General features: G+C 42.3%; 1 protein-coding gene across 5 annotated transcripts in view; it reads right to left on the bottom strand.

Annotated features, from left to right (window-relative positions):
• Window positions 1-20,320, bottom strand: part of BCL11B (BCL11 transcription factor B) — a 156,506-nt gene that overhangs the window by 71,936 nt on the left and 64,250 nt on the right. For 3 of the 5 annotated variants that reach the window (XM_035106388.2, XM_035106378.2, XM_035106409.2), the window contains exon 3: window positions 10,299-10,505. The exons of the other annotated variants lie outside the window; for them this stretch is intronic. In XM_035106388.2, the coding sequence (XP_034962279.1) occupies window positions 10,299-10,505 (207 nt within the window). The remainder of the gene's footprint in view (window positions 1-10,298; window positions 10,506-20,320) is intronic. 5 annotated transcript variants of the gene reach the window in all.

Below are 20,320 nucleotides of genomic sequence, written 5' to 3'. Positions count from 1 at the left end.
TTTAATATTTCTGACGCTGGTGACCAGTGTCAGCTCTCCCCATACAGTAACTGCTTTAAAGCGCTGCATAGAGCAGCGCATTAAAAATTAATTACACATGCTATTTTATTGATAGTGCATAATGTAATGAGCACCAGCTGTGCTAAACATCCAAACTCCTTTTTAAGATAGCTATTAAAAAAAAGGAAAGAAAGAAAGAAAGAAAGAAAGAAAGAAAGAAAGAAAGAAAGAAAGAAAGAAAGAAAGAAAGAAAGGGAAAGAAAGAAACTACACTTCCAAATGTTTCTCCTGTCAGAGGAGGTGGGGTGGGGGGAGAAGAACAACATCTTGTACGGATTTGAAACAGAATTCTTTGATTTAGCTCTACATTTGGAGTGTTTGAAGAGTTTGAAGGCTCTTGGGCTTGGGTATTAGAATAAAACCCAGTTAACTCTCTAAGTGTTGGAGCCATGGTCTCTCCTACATCCTTGGTTACCTTAGATCCCTTTGTGTTTAGATTATACCATTTATTTCCACCTGCTAATATTGCAATTTCACACACACACACACACACACACACCGCACACAAGGACTGGGTGCTTAGAAGTGGCAAGCATGCACTTTTAAACATCTTTAAATACTGTTACCCCTGCTGCTTCTTAACTCTACATGATGAGGATTTACCGAGTTACATCGATTTGAATGTCTCTTTAAAACAAAGGCAGTCCTTAACTTAGATTAATAGCATCAGGGTGGAAGAGAGAAACCACACACCCCCAATGGATTCTTAGCTTTCTCCGAATATTTACAGTGCTCTCGTCTTGTTCCTCCATGTAGTTTCTGAAACGCTCCTATCTACAATCGTCGCCTAAAATTATAAAACACAACCACACACTCAGCCATTATTTTCCTGGTTGCTTTCCTATAATAAACTGAGAGACGCAACACTCTGTACATAACATTTGAGTCAGGGGATTATTATTATTTTTGTAAAGCATATTTGTTTTAAAGTAACTATCATGCACAAATGCCATTCTGCTCGATGCTGTAGATATTTTATTCTAATCAATAAATATTAAGTAACGCCAGCTAATAGGGCAGTTTCTCCCAAGCACAAACTTTAGCAAATTCTGCCCTGGTGAAAGCCATCTTTCCCCAATAGTGTATATTTAATAAGTAGCGTCAATATAGATTGCTGTAGATTGCTCTCTCTCTCTCTGACACATGTACATGGGCAGCCCAGTTTCCTCTCACCATTTTCTCGTGCAAGGGCTAGGTCACTTGGTAAAGGACTGGGCCAGCGTGTTTTTGAACCTGATTTTGGTGTGTGCCCTGCTATCCAACTGGGCCTGGTGCGATGCGAGAAGGGGTGCAAGACCTTTGGTGTTCTCCTGCAGCTTTGCGAAGTTTTAGCCTGCAATCCTATAAGCATTTACCTGGGAGTAAATGCTGCTGAACTCAACTGGACTTACTTCTGAGTAGACGTGCACAGGACTGCACTGTTAGGAGGCGCGCCTTTTCTTTCTTTTTTTCAAACTGGATGAGTTTACATTCCCCGCTCTGATTACTGTTTTGTTTCCCCATTGATCCTCCAGTTTTAATAAAACCCAGTCTGGAATGAAACAAAAGCTTGCTTCTTGTTTTGAGTATGAAATGTGCAGAACACATACCATATCATTAACATAAACGTTTCTGAAATAATGCTGCTTTCTAGACAGACTGTATTAATTGTATCAGGCTCTTTTCTTTCCTTTTTTTCCTTTTTCTTTTTTTTCACAGCGAGGGTGGTCTGATCTAGGGATTCTCATTGGCTTGACTTGGGAGTATAAACGCCACACACACAAAAAATGAATATAAGGATATAATTGAAGAGGCGAAAAATATATATATAAATATATGTGTATATATTAAACACACATACTAAGTTCAAGCCCATTGTTTTACTTACAGGTAATCCTTTTACCTTTTAAACAATGCCAAGAACACACCAGGCTGGCTAAGGAATTCAGTGAACAGAAGGGCGTACAGACAAACTGATGTTAACTTTACAAGATCGCTCAGTGATTTTTAGAACACCTTAATGACTAATGCAGCCACGCTCCTTGTATTTGAGATATATTGTTTTAAACTCTCAGAGCTCGGGCCTCTGTGTGTTCCTCAGTGTTGGACCTTGAACTTCCATCGCCGTCTCCATTAATCAAGCATGTCAATGGCTACTTGCTGTTTTTTAAATATGCAGAATTTGTGGTTTCTTTCCACCTTTTGTTTTCAGAATCTGCTTGGGTTTTTCATTTTCTTTTAATGCTTCTTAATATCCAAGGCAAATTTCATTTTCTAAATATGTGCTTCATTGAGCTCTGAGCAAAGGTCTATATTGGAAAAATCTGGTTTGTAGTGGAAACTAAAGACAAAGTCCCCACCCCACATGAAAGGCTAATCCTCATTTCCCCCACTTGCATAAGGCTATTTTCTGTTGCATTTCTCTTTTGCAAAGAATAGGAATCAGCAGCTAGAACAGGAATCGGGGCCAAATCTGGCCCCACGGGAGGATGCTACAAAAACACACAGCAGGCAGACCAGAGACTAGAAAAAATAAAAATAGAGTTGTTGTTTTTCTAGGATACCGTATCTGAATTCATTTATTTTCTCCTTTCCTTTCTGTATCTTTTCTATTTTGTGTGATCTCTGTTCAGATTGTACACCAGTGTTTTACACCGTATTCTGTCCTGTATGCATTGGCAAAAATGTGACATATAAATGTTATAGTCAGACCAGGCAATGTGAGGAAGAAGTGAGGAAGAAGCCACTGGGGAGAGGAGATGGGGGCCTTGGCCTGTCGCCATCTCCAGGCCAAGTAGGTTTTTCCACCATTGCATAAGAATGTCCCCATGCACACAGGTATGGATGCAACCATTGACCCAAAAACTGGTCCAGGGGAAAAGCCGTAGCTCAGTGGCAGATCATGCATATACATGGTCCCAGGTTAGATCTCCACCATTTCCAGGTAGGGTTGGGAACGTCCCCTATCTGAAATCCCACCAGTCACTGTAGACAACACACAGCTAGATGAACCAATGGTCTAAGGCAGCTTCCTATGATTCTAATCAACTCAGCTAGTAACACACCATCTGCAACACAGTTCAATGCCACGTTCAAGTTCAAGAATCTCCAAATTCTCTTACCCCAATCCCCAGCTCTCCAGTGTACACATAAAGCTCCCTGGCCAATACTATGCTAGATGAGCCAATGGTCCGCCTTGGCGTAACTCAACTTCCTATGTTCAGCAGCTATGACCATATGGGATGCTACATTCACTGCAATGGAGGAAGGAAATCTGGAGGAAGTGCAGATCTGCTTCCTTCACTGGAATGGGGAGAACAGCTATTGTGGATAAATGAGTATCGGGTTACCTTCAGAACCCTCACGTCTGTACAAAATTCCTAAAATGGCAGAAAGTTTTAGGAACGTAAAACAGTAACCTTTATTATTAAATTATGAACCCCATGGAATAAACATATTTGCATGCGACTGGTGTGTGGTTTTCCAAGTTTATAGAAAAGGGTCATCCATCTATCTATCTATAAAATAAACATTACAAGCTACCAATGGAAAGCACCGAGGTATAACGTGTTTGGAGAGGAAGGCATAGCAATAGATTCATTTTTCTACATCAGTGATATTTGCTAGGCATATGGGCAATGGGATATAAATGAGAAAAAACTGGATGCCTTGTACTTTGCTAGTTCATGTGTACAAAAATGTGTGTGTCCTTCCTACCTATTAGTGTGGATGTCTGTAAACATTTCTAGGTTTAGTTGTCTTCATCAAAGTTAAAACCTTAGAACTACTTCCAACTTTTTATAGGGTTTTTTCCCCCTTTAGTATTTTTTTAAAGGACTCATAGCAAGTTAATCAGAAAAAGGAGCAATGTGTTGGTTTTGATCCATGCACCACAAGCCTGTGAATTTTGCAACTGCCTTCCAGCTTCTAATTAAACAGACACTAAAAATGTTTCGGTGGGAGAATCCAATTCAGCAGGCAGAAGCCTCTCCTCGGAGGCAAAAAAGGACATGGCAACAAAGACGTCTGTAGATATTTAAAAGCAATATTTTAGGGAGTGGGCCCATCTTGCAAAAGTCTGTTCCCTATGATGGCTTTATATAGAATTCAAAGCCTGTAAGAAAACTGAACTAGCATTAGAAAGAAAGAAAAAGGAAGACTAAGGAGGTCACTTTATAATAGAGAACTGCCGCCTTATGAATGCTCCTGCAATTTCTGAAGCTCAAAAAGAGTTGTGGTCATGGGACAATCTTGCTTGCACAACTAACAGTGTATCTCTATGTTCAGAAGTGAGCCCCACTGAGTTCACTGGAGTGGGTATAGGACTGCAGGCTTAATAGACTAAAATCTGCATATATGTGCCTAAGATGAGATGAGAAGTCATGGATTGTGACACTGAGCTAGTGTAACAGTCAGGACAGCAAGACTTAGGATCAGGCTGCAAATAGAAAACACCATGCAGAAATAGTAATAGGATGTATTATCAATGGCAGGTTTTATGTTTCAGCCTCCAAACATCCCCAGGCAGAATGTTTACTGTAAATTGCAAAACTCCTCAAAAGCTCCGTTTCTCGCAGTTTCAGCATCTAAGACCATTCTCTTAATAGCTCCCTGTCCATGCCAATTCTGAACAGCAAAGGTGCTATGCCATTGCCAGGCCAAAGCTGCAAGGTTTCTTTTCTTTTTTCCCCTAGATGCTTTTCCAAGTATGAGGGTTGTTTTTAAGTTGATCTGAACATTGACAGTTGATTCATTCCCCCAGTATTTGGTAAAGTCTTTTATTTCTTAAAAATTACAATGGCAGCAACAACAACAACAACAACAACATATTTTATTCATTCTAGTTTTGCTTCAAATCTGAACTAAAGACATTCCTAATTAAAATAATAATGATGATGTGATATTTAGTTTTACAAAAAGAGCTGAAAAAACACCCTTGCTCAGAGGAAGAAACAAATTTCTAACAACAGAAGAAAGCAACTTAATAATAAACTAAACAAGGCAAATGTAGAGAGGTCTCTAATGCTAAAGGAAAACTGCACGATTCTTATCACTGGAGTCCTCACTCTCACCTTCCTTACAAATCCCATGCAAATAAGCTTCTTCTAATTTTGACTACCCGTAAAATAACCCTCTTCACCGCAACATGCTTCAAATGTCACCTGATTTCTTCTGTTTTCTGCACTGAATGAGACAATAAGGGGCTAATAACCTCCTCTCCAATGGGGGAGGGGGTGAGATGTTTTATTTCAAACAAAACTTGACCAACTACTGTCATAAATGTTTAGTGTGTGCTTTGATATTAACGTATTCTCTAAGTGCTGCAGATTACAGCAGTAAGTACAGGAAGCCATGATAGCAGGTCGATCCCCCCCCACACACACACACTCTTAAAACTGGCACAGCTTGTTCAGCAAATAAGATCAGTCCAAAAAACTAACAGTGCACGACCGGCAGAGTAGGAAGTGAAGGAATGCAAAATGCAAACGTCCCCTGCTTCTGTGTGCTTTATTGAGTTACTCTTTCCTTATCTATTCTTAGTTTTACTCTCTCCATTATTGCTGTATGTTTGTCTTAGAAGAAGTGAGCAAACAGGGTAGCACACTTGCTTGTTACATCTCCTATACGGGAGAGACTCCTCGCGTCTATGTTATGCCAAATAAATGCTGTTGGAATAAAGTATCTGTAGGAAAAACGCTGAATTCGTCATTGCAAGTCGTCATATACTAAGTTGAGGGGTTGTCCATGGGACAAACCATGGAAAACAGCTCTTGCCTCCACTAGTCAATTCCTTTGTTTCCAGAACTTTCTGTCACTTAAAAGTCATCCACCTCTTCCATCATTCAGACCATGCACATGGGAACATAGAAAGCTCTCTCCTATGGACTGAAGACAACCGCTCTGTCTATCCTGGTACTGTTTGTGGATAGTTTGCCAACACTATGGGAAGTTTGTTGTTGTTGATGATGATGTAGTTGTTTTGCCTGAAGAACAGTCTGCAAGTCATTAAATAAATAAAATAGTACTGCGCATTCCAACTGGCTGTGATGCCCAAAGGAACAGTGGGAGGCGGATCCTGGTTCTTGTGTGCCCTTCAGCAACACACCATCCACAGGCCTCCCTCCCTCATAGAGTCACCTCCTTGTTGCTCATCTTTCTCATCATTGCTATCACCTGCTTCTTTGCTATGAAGAGAGACCATCAGCAAGCAGGCAGTCGCTTCTGTTGCTCCTCCTTCTCCTTACTATTCCCACCGCCAATGTCTAGGCCAAGGCGAGAGATGTGTGATCAAGCAGGTCGCCATGGTGAAGAGGAGCCCTTGTCATAGTGGGCCTTCTGCTGAAGTTTGGGTCCTCAGCAGATACCTGCCAAGTTATCCCTTTTTAAAAGGGATTTTCCCTTATGCTAAATAGGCTTCCTCGCGAGAAAAGGGAAAACTTGGCAGCTATGTACCTGACTATGCCAACCACTGATGCTAGGGCCCTGCAAGGATTGGATCTCAGATCCTTACTGAATCAGCTGTGCTAGTTCCTAGTCTGTTTCTCAGTGGCTGGCTATTACCTCAAAAGCCCATACTGGTTTGGAACCAAGCTACTTGAAGGGCTGTTTCTTCTAATGTGAACCCTCCCATCTTTTCAGATCAACTAATGGGTTCCTCATGTCCATGTCAGTGCCTTCTGAGATGCGTTTGGAAGCAATGCAGTGCCTCGTATAGGCAACTCTCTTCTTTGTTTGTGTTCTGCAACCATCTGAAGACTTTTTTTTTATCCCCAAGCTTTTATGGTTTTACTGTTGCTTAGATTACCATGTGTTTAAAGTCTGGCTCTCTTTGGAGGGTGTGGGTGTGCTTAAATGCTGTTGTTGTTTTAATTTATTAGTTTTTCATTACTGGATCATTGTTGTTTTGTTTTGTGAGCTGCTTTAAAGCATCTCTGTTGAAGCGGGGACAGCAGGTTTATTTATTTTACAATAAATTGCAATAGAATAAATCTTCTGGATGCTAAGTACAGGCTCTACCACTGAACCGTAACCCCTCCCTTTCCCCTGTAGGGTAACATAAATTCATTGTGTTAAACATCTACACCCCTTCACTTTATCTGCTATCTCTTTTTCATATCTCTATGGCCCAGTCTGGACACACTAAACTGTGTCTTAGTATTCTGGTGCCAAATCTCAGAGCCTGCATTCCCTCTTCACCATGGCCACAAGGAGCAATGCATTAAGTTTTGCTTCAGGGTTACATTAACCACGGCTTGTTATGTCCAGACGTGACAAACTGTACTTAATCTTAACTAGGCACTGTTTGAAACAAGCTATCTTGAGGTATGGATTACGCAACTGGCTTGAAGCCACTAAACTGTGCTTGGCGCAAACCAGTAGCAAAAGCTTCCGAACTGGCTGCACTAGAGGAGAGGGGAGGAAGAAGCAAATGAAGGGAGTCGAAAGCTCTTCAAGTATTATTCTTACCATGCTAGTCCAACCCCCTACAATGCAGGAATCTCAACTAAGAGCATCCATGACAGATGGCCATCCAACCTCTGCTTCAAAGACTCCAAGGAAGGAGAGTCCACAGCCTCCCAAGGGAGTCCATTCCACTGTCAAACAGCTCTTACTGTCAGAAAGTTCACCCTGGTGTTTAGTGGGAATATCCTTTCTTGTAGCTTGAATGCACTGGTTCGTATTCATTTATTATTAACTCTGCCTCCCTCTCCTCCACCTATTCAGTTACTGGCCCTCGGCCCAGTATACCCGAAGGAGCATCTCCATCCCCATCATTCAGTCTGGACACTGAGGTCCAGTTCTGAGGGCCTTCTGGCAGTTCCATCACTGCAGGAAGTGAAGTTACAGGGAACCAGGCAGAGGGCCCTCTCGGCAGTGGCGCCCTCCCATCAGATGTCAAGGAAATAAAGAACTCTCTGGCTTTTTGAAGACATCTGAAGGCAGCTCTGTATCGGGAAGTTTTTAATGTTTGACATTTTATTATTTTTTATATTTTGCTGGAAGTTGCCCAGAGTGCAATTATTATTATTATTATTATTATTATTAGATTTTGGTTTGATTTGGAATGTAAGCTCCAGGATGAAGGGTTGTCTTTGGATTGTTATTCTAAAGTTCCATGCATAGTGTAAAACAGCAGCAGCAGCAAGGATTCATATGTTAAAAAGGTGGAAATCTGTGCGAACGTTATTGTGTATTTTACTAAGGTTATGATGCACACACTATGAGGTCACATCCAGTTTGTCAGTATCCCATAGAACTGATGAAAATAAGCCTTCAAACGTGGGGTGGGTTCAAACCAAAGAGCTAGCTTCATCGTCGCTTTTGATCCAACCAAACATGCACCACACAATTTCTCATATATGGAGCAGAATTCACGCCAACTCGTATGACTTATCTTTCATGGATATGTATCACAATGGCATTAATGTAACTTAGACGGACAGCCACCTTCCCCAGGACAACAGCCATCATAACTGACATACTACCTGAAGGAAGACTAGACTTTTCCCAGGTACAAAATGGGAAAATACAATCCAACAGAAGTTTTAGCTTGTAAATTCCACAGTGCAGGGACTTCTCCTTTTATACATTGCAAAGTGCCATGTCCTATATAAAGATATATAATGTACAGAAACAATAGGCACCTTAGTGAATGTGTCTGGACTGAATGCAACAAATGAGAATTTACTGCAGTAGTGTTTCCTGCTTGGCAGGGGGTTGGACTGGATGGCCCTCGTGGTCTCTTCCAACTCTATGATTCTATGATTCTATGACAATGTCTCATAATCAGAGACTCCTGAAAATTACTTTGGGGGAAAAGCCAGAATTTTCTCATGTACTTCCATCCCATTTGTTCTTCACTGCCCCACCTCTTAATCCTTTCTCTTTTCATCTGTCCTTCTCTATCTCTTTTCTTTTTTTCCCTGCCTCTTCATACCGACTTCATTGCTTCTTATTCCTTTCCCTCTTTTGGTTATACGTTTCTCATTAGCACATGGGGAAAGTTGTGGGTGAGATGGGGTATTGTTTTGTTATTGTTTATACTGTGAACAATCGTAAAGAAAAATTAATTCATTAAAATAAAATTTAAAAAAAGACCCCTGATCATCTGGAAAGACTCTGCTGGAGCAAGCTCTCCAGCACTGGTATAAACAGCCACTGTTACGAGCTACAGAAAAAAGATGGTTATGATGCAATGGAATTCACAATCTACTCAGGGGTTACTCTAAGATCTGACCCATTTTGTGAAATTGTTGAAGAATGGAGGAATCTACCGCAGTGACAACTTTTCCTTGGGAACTGAGGAAATGCCAACCAAACGCACCTTGGATATTCAAGGCGGCAGCAATTTCCTGCTGTTATGCCCTAGCAACTGGTATTCAGAGATACATTGCCTCTAATCTGGAGGTACCTATCATGATTAGTAGTTCCTGGTAGTCTTATCTTCTGTGGATCTCTTTAATCTCTTTTTAAAGCCCTTCAACTTGGTAGCCATCACCGTATTTTGTGACAACGAACATCACAGCTTCTCTCCCCCCCACTCTGCGCAGAGTTAAAACTATTTTCTTTCAACAGACCTGAATCTCCCAGGATCCAGATTCCTTGGATGACCTCTAGGCTCTAGTATTCTGAGAGAGAGGCTTTCATCAGGTCACATACAGCTACTATCTCCCATAATACCTATAGGGTTTAAGCCGAACTTTTGAGTAGCATCTTTTAGTAGCCTTTTAGTACATAGTACAGTCTGCTATGTCCAGGTTGTTTTTGCTTTGCACTTGATGAAGCAAGGAAGAAATTAATGAGAGGCTAAAAAAAAAAAAAAGCAGTGAAGAAAAAGTGTGTGGACCATAAGTATGCCATGTGCCTCTGAGATCTGAGGAAAGCCTTTAACACAAATCATTAGGAAGAAAGACCTCAGATGCTAAATGTTATCCAATTAAGCTTAAAAGTAAACAGCCCAGAGAGATAAAATCTTGGTGTCACATTTGTATGAGGATTCTCAAGACCTGACATAAACAAACCAGCAACAACAGACCAGTGGCAACTTCTGAGGTCAGCTAGACCCCGGCCCCCCCGAAAATAAAAATCACAAGTGAATTTTAACTCCTGCCTTAGAAACGGCCAGGAGTTGTTTTCATACAGTGTGCTGCTACCCGTGTCCTTATACATCCAAACGGAACTGGTGCTCCCATAACTAAAGAGGACATCGCGTTGGCAGCTAACCTTCACATAGCGACAATAAAAGCGTTTTCTATTACCTGACAACTGACAATGACATCCAAATGTGCCAGTCTCAGTCTGAGACCCGCCAACTGAGACTGCGCGCTCCCCGCAGCAGGGCAGGCTCAGGCAGGGCGGGAATGAGGTCAGGGCACGGTGGAGAGGTGGTGTTGCGATCACCGATGTGTGAGGGTGGGAGGAGGCCGTTATGGAGGCCGCCGGCAGCTTTGCAGGCCAAGACGGCCCTGAGGAGAAAACAATAGAGAAATCTGTCAGTGGTACCTACGTCTGAAGGGAAAGTGTGTGTGTACAGCAGGAGCGATGCGCAGCTGCTGCGCTTTCTTTCTCAGCGCACGTTTCCTTAAGGCGCAGAGACGTACATAAGGGCTGGGGGAAAGCTCAAGGAAAACTGGCGCCTGTGGCTGCTCTAAGGGAGGCAAGAGGAGAGGCTTCGGAAAATCATCATACTTAGCGCCTCTCATCAAGACAATGCCATTTTATTTGGCTTTTTGTTGGTTGGGAGGGTGCTCTTCTTACTTGCCCTAAGCTTTCACGACGGAGGAGAATATAAACCTAAATAAATGAACAGGGTGATATCCAACATGGCACAGGTGAACTTCCACTGCTGTAACAGGACTCCTCTTTCGTCTTTGCCCTCCACATCCTCAAGTATATCTGCAACAAAGGGTTCCCCCCCCCAACCCACTACAGCATATTTTGGGGGTGCATGGGGGCTGCAGGAGAGAAGCAAGTAAGGAGACATGCTGATGCGCCAGAAGTACTTTCTGCTGGCAGGAGACCACAGTCAGATCTCACCCGTTGTCCTTAGTTCTTACGATATCTTCTTCCCTTCCTCTATAACTCTCAAGCCATGCTTATGCTATATATACACATATTGTCATCTCAGTCTACCTCTGCTTCCCACCTGTTCATAACATTTACAGGTTGCCCATATTTGTTGAGGAGCTCTATCTAGAATAAGCAGAAAGAACATTTATGTCTAGAGTTCAGCTATATTCAGCTTGTGTCAGCTCAGCCTTCAGAAATGTGTGTTTCATTTCTAGAAATGCCAAAGAGCAATCGAATATGTATTTTTTTATTTAAAAAACAACACAAGAACAAACACCAAGTGGGTTGTTTTGTAGAAACATACGTTCGTTAACTTGCTTTGTTTGTCAGACCTATACTAAACACTAAATAGCTGTACAAGAATGTCATCTTACTTATTCATCCATCCATCTTATATACTGCTGTTTCTATGAAAATCCAGGAACAGTTTGCATGAAAAATTTAAAATACTCTAAACTGCTCTGCCAAAAAAAAGGAAGTCACTTAAGCTACCCCCATTAAAGGACTGGCCCAATTAGTTATGGGACTGTGTTCTTAATGCAAAATTAGAAGCTGACATCAGAAAAAGGGATGAATTGGGCCCAGTAACAGATAGGCAGCCAGTGCAGTTCATGTAGAACCAGTGTTATATTATCTATTCTTGCCGCGTTCCCTACAGCTCAATTTTATTAGACAGAAAAAGATCAAGAAGGCATGAAGCTGGGCAAACCCCTTGAAGTGTCTTGTCCACATCCTCAGGCCACAACAACCGAAGCTGGCCCGCAAGTTGGTCTTGCTACAAGACTTGAGCCACCTGCTTTCCAGCCATCATCCTGCCTGTTTCATTGGCTGAAGCCAATCAGGAAAGCAGGCAGTTGATCATTTGGTACAGTGACGGAGAAGACAATTAGAAGCAACCGCACTGAAGGCCCTCTCCATCTCGCCATTCCATAGCAAGACCAGGGAGCCAAGAGGAGAGTATGTCATGTCAACCAGAAAAACCTCCAGAGATGTTAGGAATCCTTAGGGTTCCAGAAGTCTCCAGGGCAGACAGTTCTAATTGGTCCTCCATCCCTGCAGGAAGGGCTAGCTACTCTCAATCCAAACCTCACCAGGCTGCGGTCCATCCATGACCATGGAATAATGTGGCAAAAAAGATCCACACACTCTATATGGGACAACCACCACAAATCCATTCTGTACCTTGACTAAGTCAAGGGTATGTCGCACTAGATGTATTGGGTCCATATGTTGGGTAATGAAACAGCCTCACGGTTGCTATGGTGGTCATGAAGTCCTTCGCTAGACCAGACAAGGTGGCCTTAACATGGATACAGAAATTCTCTGGGGGCACTCCAACACAACTGCCAAAACTGCTTCCACCAGTTAAGGAAGGGGGGCTGTTGGGCATCGGGGGGAGGGTACATTACCAGGATCTCTGCTTTCTCTCTCTGTACCAACCAGCCCCTCAATTCTAGTCTCCAGATAGATTGTTTTACTGGTGAGGCACACAGAAAATTATGACTATTAGACACTGGTTTTCCAACACTGTGTTTGATAACTACTGTGTTTCTCCAAAAATAAGACACCGTATTATATTTATTTTTTCTCAAAAACAAAACAAAACATGGTGGCTTATTTTCAGGGGATGTCTTATTTTTTTAATTAAGCCTATCACTATGGCTTATTTTCGGGGTATGGCTTATTTTCGGAGAAACACGATAATGATTATCTTGGGGTTGCTATAAGCTTCTTGATGGCCTACTCAATTTTGCCAGTTCAATAAATTATGGGCTGGCCGTAATTTGCCAGGTTTAACAAGTGCCCCGCATCTAATAAAATAAGCTTTCTCATGTAAAAGATCATGCTACAATGAGCCAAGCACCTTTTCTGCTGCTGCGAGGTAACATAGCTATTCTTCAGGCAAACACAGGCAAGGAGGGGACAGGACTGGCACTGGAGGTGCCTGTTTCAGTGGTGGAAGAGAGCCGGGGGGGGGGAGGCTGCCAGAGCCACCGGGAATGTGCTTGGGAACCGTATCGAAAGGGGGGATTATTGCTTTATGGCCATCCTAATGCAACTAGCCAAACAGAGAACGGGAGAGGGCTGTTTGCCAAGCGACCACCGAACCAGCCTCGGCACACCAGCGCAGACAGAGCGCAGTGCCTCGCAGCTCAAGCAAGCTTCACGGGGATGCCAAGACTCAAGCTCCCAGAATAAAGCATTCATTGGTCATTGTGGCTTCCTTGCCACTTGAGCTACAGCCAGAAATGCATTTTGCATGTTCTGTTTATGCATTCCATTTGCCACACTGAGTCTATAAAGAAAAGTGGAAACCCTCCTTTTCCCCCTAATAGCTGTAAATTGATATGGAGACCTGCAAATATATTCATTTAAAACACATACACATATACCTTTTTTAAAATAAAAAAAATCATGTTATTTAAAGCTGTACTTAGTTGCTGCTCCTGCTCTGTTGGAAGAGCTTTTATTCCTGCTCTCTTGGCAGTAGCGCTACGACTTAAGCAATTAAATAAAAGCATAGAAATGTGTACACAAGGTGCGTTATCTTGTGAAGTTAACCTTCAGTCAGTACTCATCAGAACTCAGTCGGGCTGCTGCATCCAGATTCTCAATAACTGTGGCTCCAGTTATATCTTTATTTAATGCCGACGTTTACTTGAAGTGCCTTTGAATCGAGGTAGTTAATAAACAAACGCAGCTCCTGTGGTACGCTTACAAGTCTTACAACAGGCTGGCATGCTTATTTTAGTCAGATTTCTACAGTAACAGAGCTCAGGGCGGACAACAACTTTAAAATCTAACAATGATACGTGTATACAGATAAATGGCATTTAAGAATGCAGCTGGAACAACTGCATGCAACTACCAAATACTGAAATGAAGTCTACGAGCTTAAAGCTGAAATAAAGTGATTGATTGATTGACTGACTGAAATGAAAGACAAGCCTAGGCCAGGATATCCAGAAGACATCTAGGCATACATTTTGGAATTTTTTTTAGGAGCAGAACAAAGCTAGGAGTAGGGCGCCTACAGTAAAAATGCCTCTCTGAGCATACACACTATTCCTATTTGCCACACCAACCAAGGGCATTGTTGAGTCACAAAGGGATGTGGAAGGAGAGACTGTGGAATCTAAGTCATTTAGAACAAGACCCATATCCATCTCCAACAAAACAGGAGGAATTCAACATCACACTAAGGCAATCATTTGATGAGGCCAAGCATTTCAGCTTGACGGACAGAATGACCCACCCACCCACCCACATCCATGTTATTCCAGGGGTTCTCCCAACCACCCCAAGCAAATTTTGGGGAGTGTGCAAAGGGAGGAGAAGTGGAAATCACCATTGTGCAACCGGAAGTTCTCATTTGTGGAATCCTGCCCAGTGTTTTTTTTTCCTTCCAGCTTCCTGTTAGGATAAGGATTCACCAAGAGTTTGCCACAATGGTCTCCTTCTGTTTGGACACATCATACTGAGAACGAATCATTGTTCGGTAAATACTAGTTTTGAACAATGACCACTCTGTACAAAGACATTGCGCAGACATTAGGGATTAAAACGCTCCACAACTGAACAACATTACAAAACAGTCTTTTCCACCGCTAGGGTTTCTTCAGCATCTCAGACATCCTAGTTCGAAAGCTACAGCTAGCATGTTGATCTGATAGCTATACATGTGAGTCCAACAGGGGTACTTCATTCTTGGCAAAGCATCCAGCACTCCAGTCTGCACGGACTGAATTTGATTTTGTCATTTATCTTAAATGGCAAAGAGACTACCAGGGCAAAACATTTGTGTGAAGCTGTTGCCAAAACCACAAGTGAAGGGTCTAAATCCCTGGCGTAAATACTTGAGCTCCGAAGCATCAAGGATAAGATTTGTGTGCTTTTCTGGGCAGCTTTTCATCATCATTATTATTATTTTAATAGACTCTCTGGACTCTGGGGGTTCTTTTTCTTTTATTTTGCAACCTTTTGATCTCACTTCGAATTGCTATACGAACAGGTAAAAGAAGCCACTGACAGGAACTGTATCTACATTACAATCTGGATGTGACTTTCTTCCTGCCAAACCAATGAAAGCAGATGGCAAACATGGAATGTCTAAATATACAGAAACAACTCTGCTTGTAATTGGGGGGGGCAGCAATAATGGCAGGATCTTTTAATGCACTGAGAAAGGCAGACGGACAACGGATTCTTCACAAACAAACAAAATTCCCCCAAATTCAGGTCCTAATGTTAAAACAATTTTTTTTCTAAAAACGTACCGTTATCATTGGCACTGTTAGTTCAACTCAGTTGCCACAAAACCTGGAAATGTGTCTGAGCCTGGAAAAAAAGTGTGTGTTGTCAGTTCTCCACATGTCCATGTTCACCACAATAATTGCTTGTAATGCTTCCCAGAGTTAGAGAGAGCCAAGGGAAGCTGGATGGGGGACCCGTAAGGTCTTGTTGAAGTCATGCATCGGGGCCAGCTTTGCTTCTAGAGAGCCATAGGCAATAATTTAATACTAATACTTCATACTAAGTGCTAAAAGAGTTTTGCCTATATTATGCCAGGCATATTTACCTCTGGAGGAGACCAGTATTATTATGGTCATACTGGGAAGGCCTGAAGCCAAGAGGTAATGCCTTCTGCTAATATTACTCTGCTCAGTTAATACCTGAGATGTGAAATGACTTCCAACTGATAAGCTCAATGTCCTAACCATGATGCCACACTAGATAACCCCTAGGGCTCATGTGTCTAAGCTCTTATAACTAGCCAAGCATGTTATACAGCGGGAACTGAGAAAGGAGAAGCGCAACACACTCACATTTCTGATTTCCCCACTTCTTTCTAGCAGCTGAACCAACCTGACGTGGAAGGAACCAGAATGTACACACAGGCCTCAACATGCAGCACAGCCTATTTTGATCAAGGATGTGCAGTCTGTCTCCATAAACCACACCTCTATTAAATATGAGGGTGGCAGATATCTCTTGCATTGAGTCACAGCCTCCAGGCTCTTGAGCCAATGCCAACATGACCCTGAGACTGTCAGTGTTACAGTCTACCTCTGCTAGACCCGTGTGATTCAGGTTAGTGTGAAAAAAAGGGAAGGTTACTCCAAACAATGGGACCCAGTGTGGCGCTGTGGTTAAACCACTGAGCCTAGGGCTTGCTGATCAGAAGGTCGGCGGTTCGAATCCCTGTGACGGGGTGAGCTCCTGTTGCTTGGTCCCAGCTCCTGCCAACCTAGCAGTTCGAAAGCATGTCAAAATGCAAGTAGATAAATAGGAACCGCTACAGCGGGAAGGTAAACGGCGTTTCCATGTGCTGCTCTGGTTTGCCAGAAGCGGCTTTGTCATGCTGGCCACATGACCTGGAAGCTATACGCCGGCTCCCTCGGCCAATAATGCAAGATGAGCGCGCAACCCCAGAGTCGGTCACGACTGGACCTAATGGTCAGGGGTCCCTTTACCTTTACTCCAAACAATAGCAGGTAAGTACAGAATCTGAGAAGAAACAATATGCAATGGGACCCAACATCATCGCTGATCTCTTATGTCTAGTAAGCACCAAAGGCTCATCCCCTCAGGACAATATTGAAAGGAAACTCCCATGACAACAAAGTTAAATTTCAACAATTGCAGGTGATAGTGATGCTTTTAAAAAAACAACAAAAAAAATCACCCTCCAATAATATCTGACAACAAAATTGTAACTTTTTGCCTTTGGTTATAAGTGATATGTGTATGTTTGTACGTCAGAGGCGGCTAGAACACCTCATCTGTTGGATAAAACAACACCTGAGCATATTGGTTTGCACCCAGTGCTGTCCTTCCATTCACAGAAAGTTCTTTGATCCAGCAGAGCCTTTTGTGAACCAAAAATCAAGCAAGCCATTTTACCAACTGCCCCTTCCCACTACAACCTCTGTGTCCCGTCCCGCCCGTTCCCCCCCCCAGCTCTGCACCAAAGGGTTGGGGTACAGCATGGGAGGTCGTGCAGTGAGCTTCAGAAGAAAGGGGATATTTGCCAAAACCAAATCTCCTCCTTCTGCTGGATCAGAGCCCTCTATGAACGAAGGCTAGCACTGGATACACAACCAATTGCAATTATGTGGCTGGTATTGTAAAGGACCAATTGCTAAGGTCATGTGTTTTTTTTACTTGCATAGTAAAAAAAAAAAAACCATCAGAGAGACAGAGGGGATTTTTTTGAGTACGTATATTAAATGCTTTGTGCAGCAGCAAAGAATTCTTCTTTTATAATCGTTATGGTTGAACCTCTGTGATGTAGCTTTAAGAGACTTCAGAGTTAATCACATCACAGCTCCTTCATTTACCCTGGATTTTGGAGAGAACCTTGTCTTGTTATGTAAGGGACGGTGGAGAGCAGGGGTGGGGTGGGGGGCTGGTTTGTGGATATACAAGTTACTTTAATCTCTCTTACACTGTGCATTAAAATCTTTTGTTCCATCTTCCGGCATCCTGCATCTTGTGCTAATGAACAGCACAACCTCAACTACAGGCAACTGAGATGCACTGAGAGCATATCTCACTTCGCTTAGATTTGTCCTGAAATTTCCTAGTGAATTTGTACCAAGTTAACTAAATTCTGATTCCCTTGCTTATCTCCTTCCTCTCTTGGGGAAAAAAACAACAACAATCTACACTTCCTCCCTCCAATGAAAAGCATTCTAGTCCACACTGTACTGAGAAAATCCAGAACGGCTTCAATTAATTACTGAAATCAATCCAGATTGCACCTACACTCAGTACAATGCAAACTGCACTCAAACTTTGGCAGTGAAGAGCAAAGATTTGGTTCCGCCAGCTTAAAAGGATAGGTGTAAGGAGGTGCTAGTCTAAAGCTCCAAATTGTGTGAATACTCACACATAGTCCACATAAAATCATAGAACTGTGGAGCTGGAAGGGGCATCTAGTTCAACCCCCTGCAATGCAGAACTCTCAACAGAGTTTGCATTTAGTAAAAACAAAGGTGAGCAATCAACGTTTACAAACTAAAAACAAAGAGCAGATTTGAGCAGCAGAACAGCAATAGAACTTCCATTCAATACAAGCGCCGATCAGCCTTTGGAACACATGAAGTAGCATTTGTATGAATGCTTCCTGTTTTATTTTCTTTTTAAGAAACCAACTAAAATCTTTTTCAGCCAATGGAACCTTTTCTAGAGACAAACTGCACCTGCTGAAACTCCCTGCAACTAGTAAAGATACAAGAACCCTATTCTCTGTTGCCTTTGGCCATCCTAACAGGAGTATACTGTGATATAGAATACAATCCATCTATTCAACAAACCGGAGTGCTCTGTAGTAGAACAACGTAATGTTATAAAACTATGGTTTATGTGGACAGGTCACTTTCAGAACTAGTTCAATGAAAGAACCAGCTTCAATGCTTAGTTTCAGCTGGATGTTTTCATTTTAATCCTTCCCTTGAAAGGCTTGAAACCAGAGTCTCCCATATCACAAGCTATCTGGTACTCTTGTAAGTGCCCCCTGGTTTCATGGAAGAATGCCAGTAAGTGTGGCTTGAATTTAAGTCTGCTTTTGAACATGTGATCTATCTGATACTTTGATTTTCCTGCATGGCCATTAGGGAAAAGAAGAGAAAATCTCCCCATAAACAGCGCCAATCTCTGCAGCACAGTCTACCTGCATCCTGTATAAAGAAGCTAGCTCCTAACAAGGTGGAAATGAATTTTTTTTAATAATAAAAAACCCCAGAAGTAATAGTAATTATTGCTTGTATTTTTCTCCCACCTTTCAGCAATCACCCCCAATATGAAACAAACAAAGTTTCCAGGTCTGGATTAAATATATTCACCGCAGATGGGAACTAAGAGTTTGAGACTGTGGACGTTGATGAATACCAAACACATCTAAGAATTATTTCTGTACTTCCTTTCCCAGTCCCGTAAGTTACTCCAGCAAACACCCCCCCCCCCGCCCCCAAAAAGAGAGAGCAATCAAAGAAAGTCAAACCACAAAATCCAAATGAAATCTAAAACACTACACACAAAGACTCGAGTAGCCACATTAAGGCATGGTTCTCATTTATTTTCATTTGTATCTAGGAACTTTGGGGAATGCTGCTAATGCATAACTGAACCCACATATTTAAAATAAACAAAAACCTGTGCAAGGACACAGTTTCAGTATTCATTCTAAATGCTCTGCCGCCGCCCCCTTCAGATAGTCACAGTGTCTTTCGTCTGCTCCTGATGCTCAGAGTGTTCTGCCTGCGCAAACAGCATTCATTTGCCTCCTTGTTTCAGATGTGCAAGTCATATGCACAACATGTTCACAGCTTTCAAGCTTGACCATCCCCATATTGATTGCAGAACTGCAGGCTGCTTCATTCATTACGGACGCAGAATGCACGTACCTGAAAATTGCATGTACCTGCAATATGTGCATGCCCATTTTTAAAATCTTGTGCACCTCGTGTGTGTCCCAGAGCCAATTACTCTGGATCCCCTGGGACTGAAACACAGCATGTACACAGTCCAAAATAAGATGGCTGTGGCTCTCACCTGCCACTAGGAATGCAGACCCATGCTGTATATGGGCGTGGGCTTGTTAATTACAGTGAACATGTAAAACTGACTCAGAAGAGTTGTCACATGTGAGACTCGAATTGCCTTTGAACCTCTCTATGTTACCTTATTATCTGGCCATGGGAAGAAGAAGAAGAAGAAGAAGAAGAAGAAGAAGAAGAAGAAGAAGAAGAAGAAGAAGAAGAAGAAGAAGAAGAAGAAGAAGAAGAAGAAGAAGAAGAAACAAAGGAGGGGCATTTGTAATGCGAATGAACATCCCTCTGGACGAAGCTTTTGCATCCCCAGCGCAAAGCAATTGAAACAAGAGCGGCTTCAAATCCCCCGTGTGCAAATGCCCTTATGTTACAAGACAAGCAGCATTGCCCAAGGCTATCCAATGAATTCAAGCCCAGTCTAACAAGGACTCTACTGGCTTTCGTAAGTCTCTTTGCCTGTAAGCATTTGTGTGGCTCTACCAATGGATGGATGACCCCCAAAATATAATTGAAGTCTTTAAAGGTAACAGTGTCCCTCTTGGACATTGGCTGAACCATGGAATTTCATGTATGCCTTCAGAAAGAGCTCTGTATAATTACTTCTATGTTTTTGCATTTACCTCTGAGCATCTCTCTCTCCCTCTCTCTCTCTCTCT

Source organism: Zootoca vivipara, chromosome 1, assembly GCF_963506605.1.
Source record: "Zootoca vivipara chromosome 1, rZooViv1.1, whole genome shotgun sequence".
Taxonomy (NCBI): Eukaryota; Metazoa; Chordata; class Lepidosauria; order Squamata; family Lacertidae; genus Zootoca; species Zootoca vivipara.
Note: the sequence above shows the minus strand (reverse complement) of the source record. Positions and strands in the feature narration are given on the sequence as shown.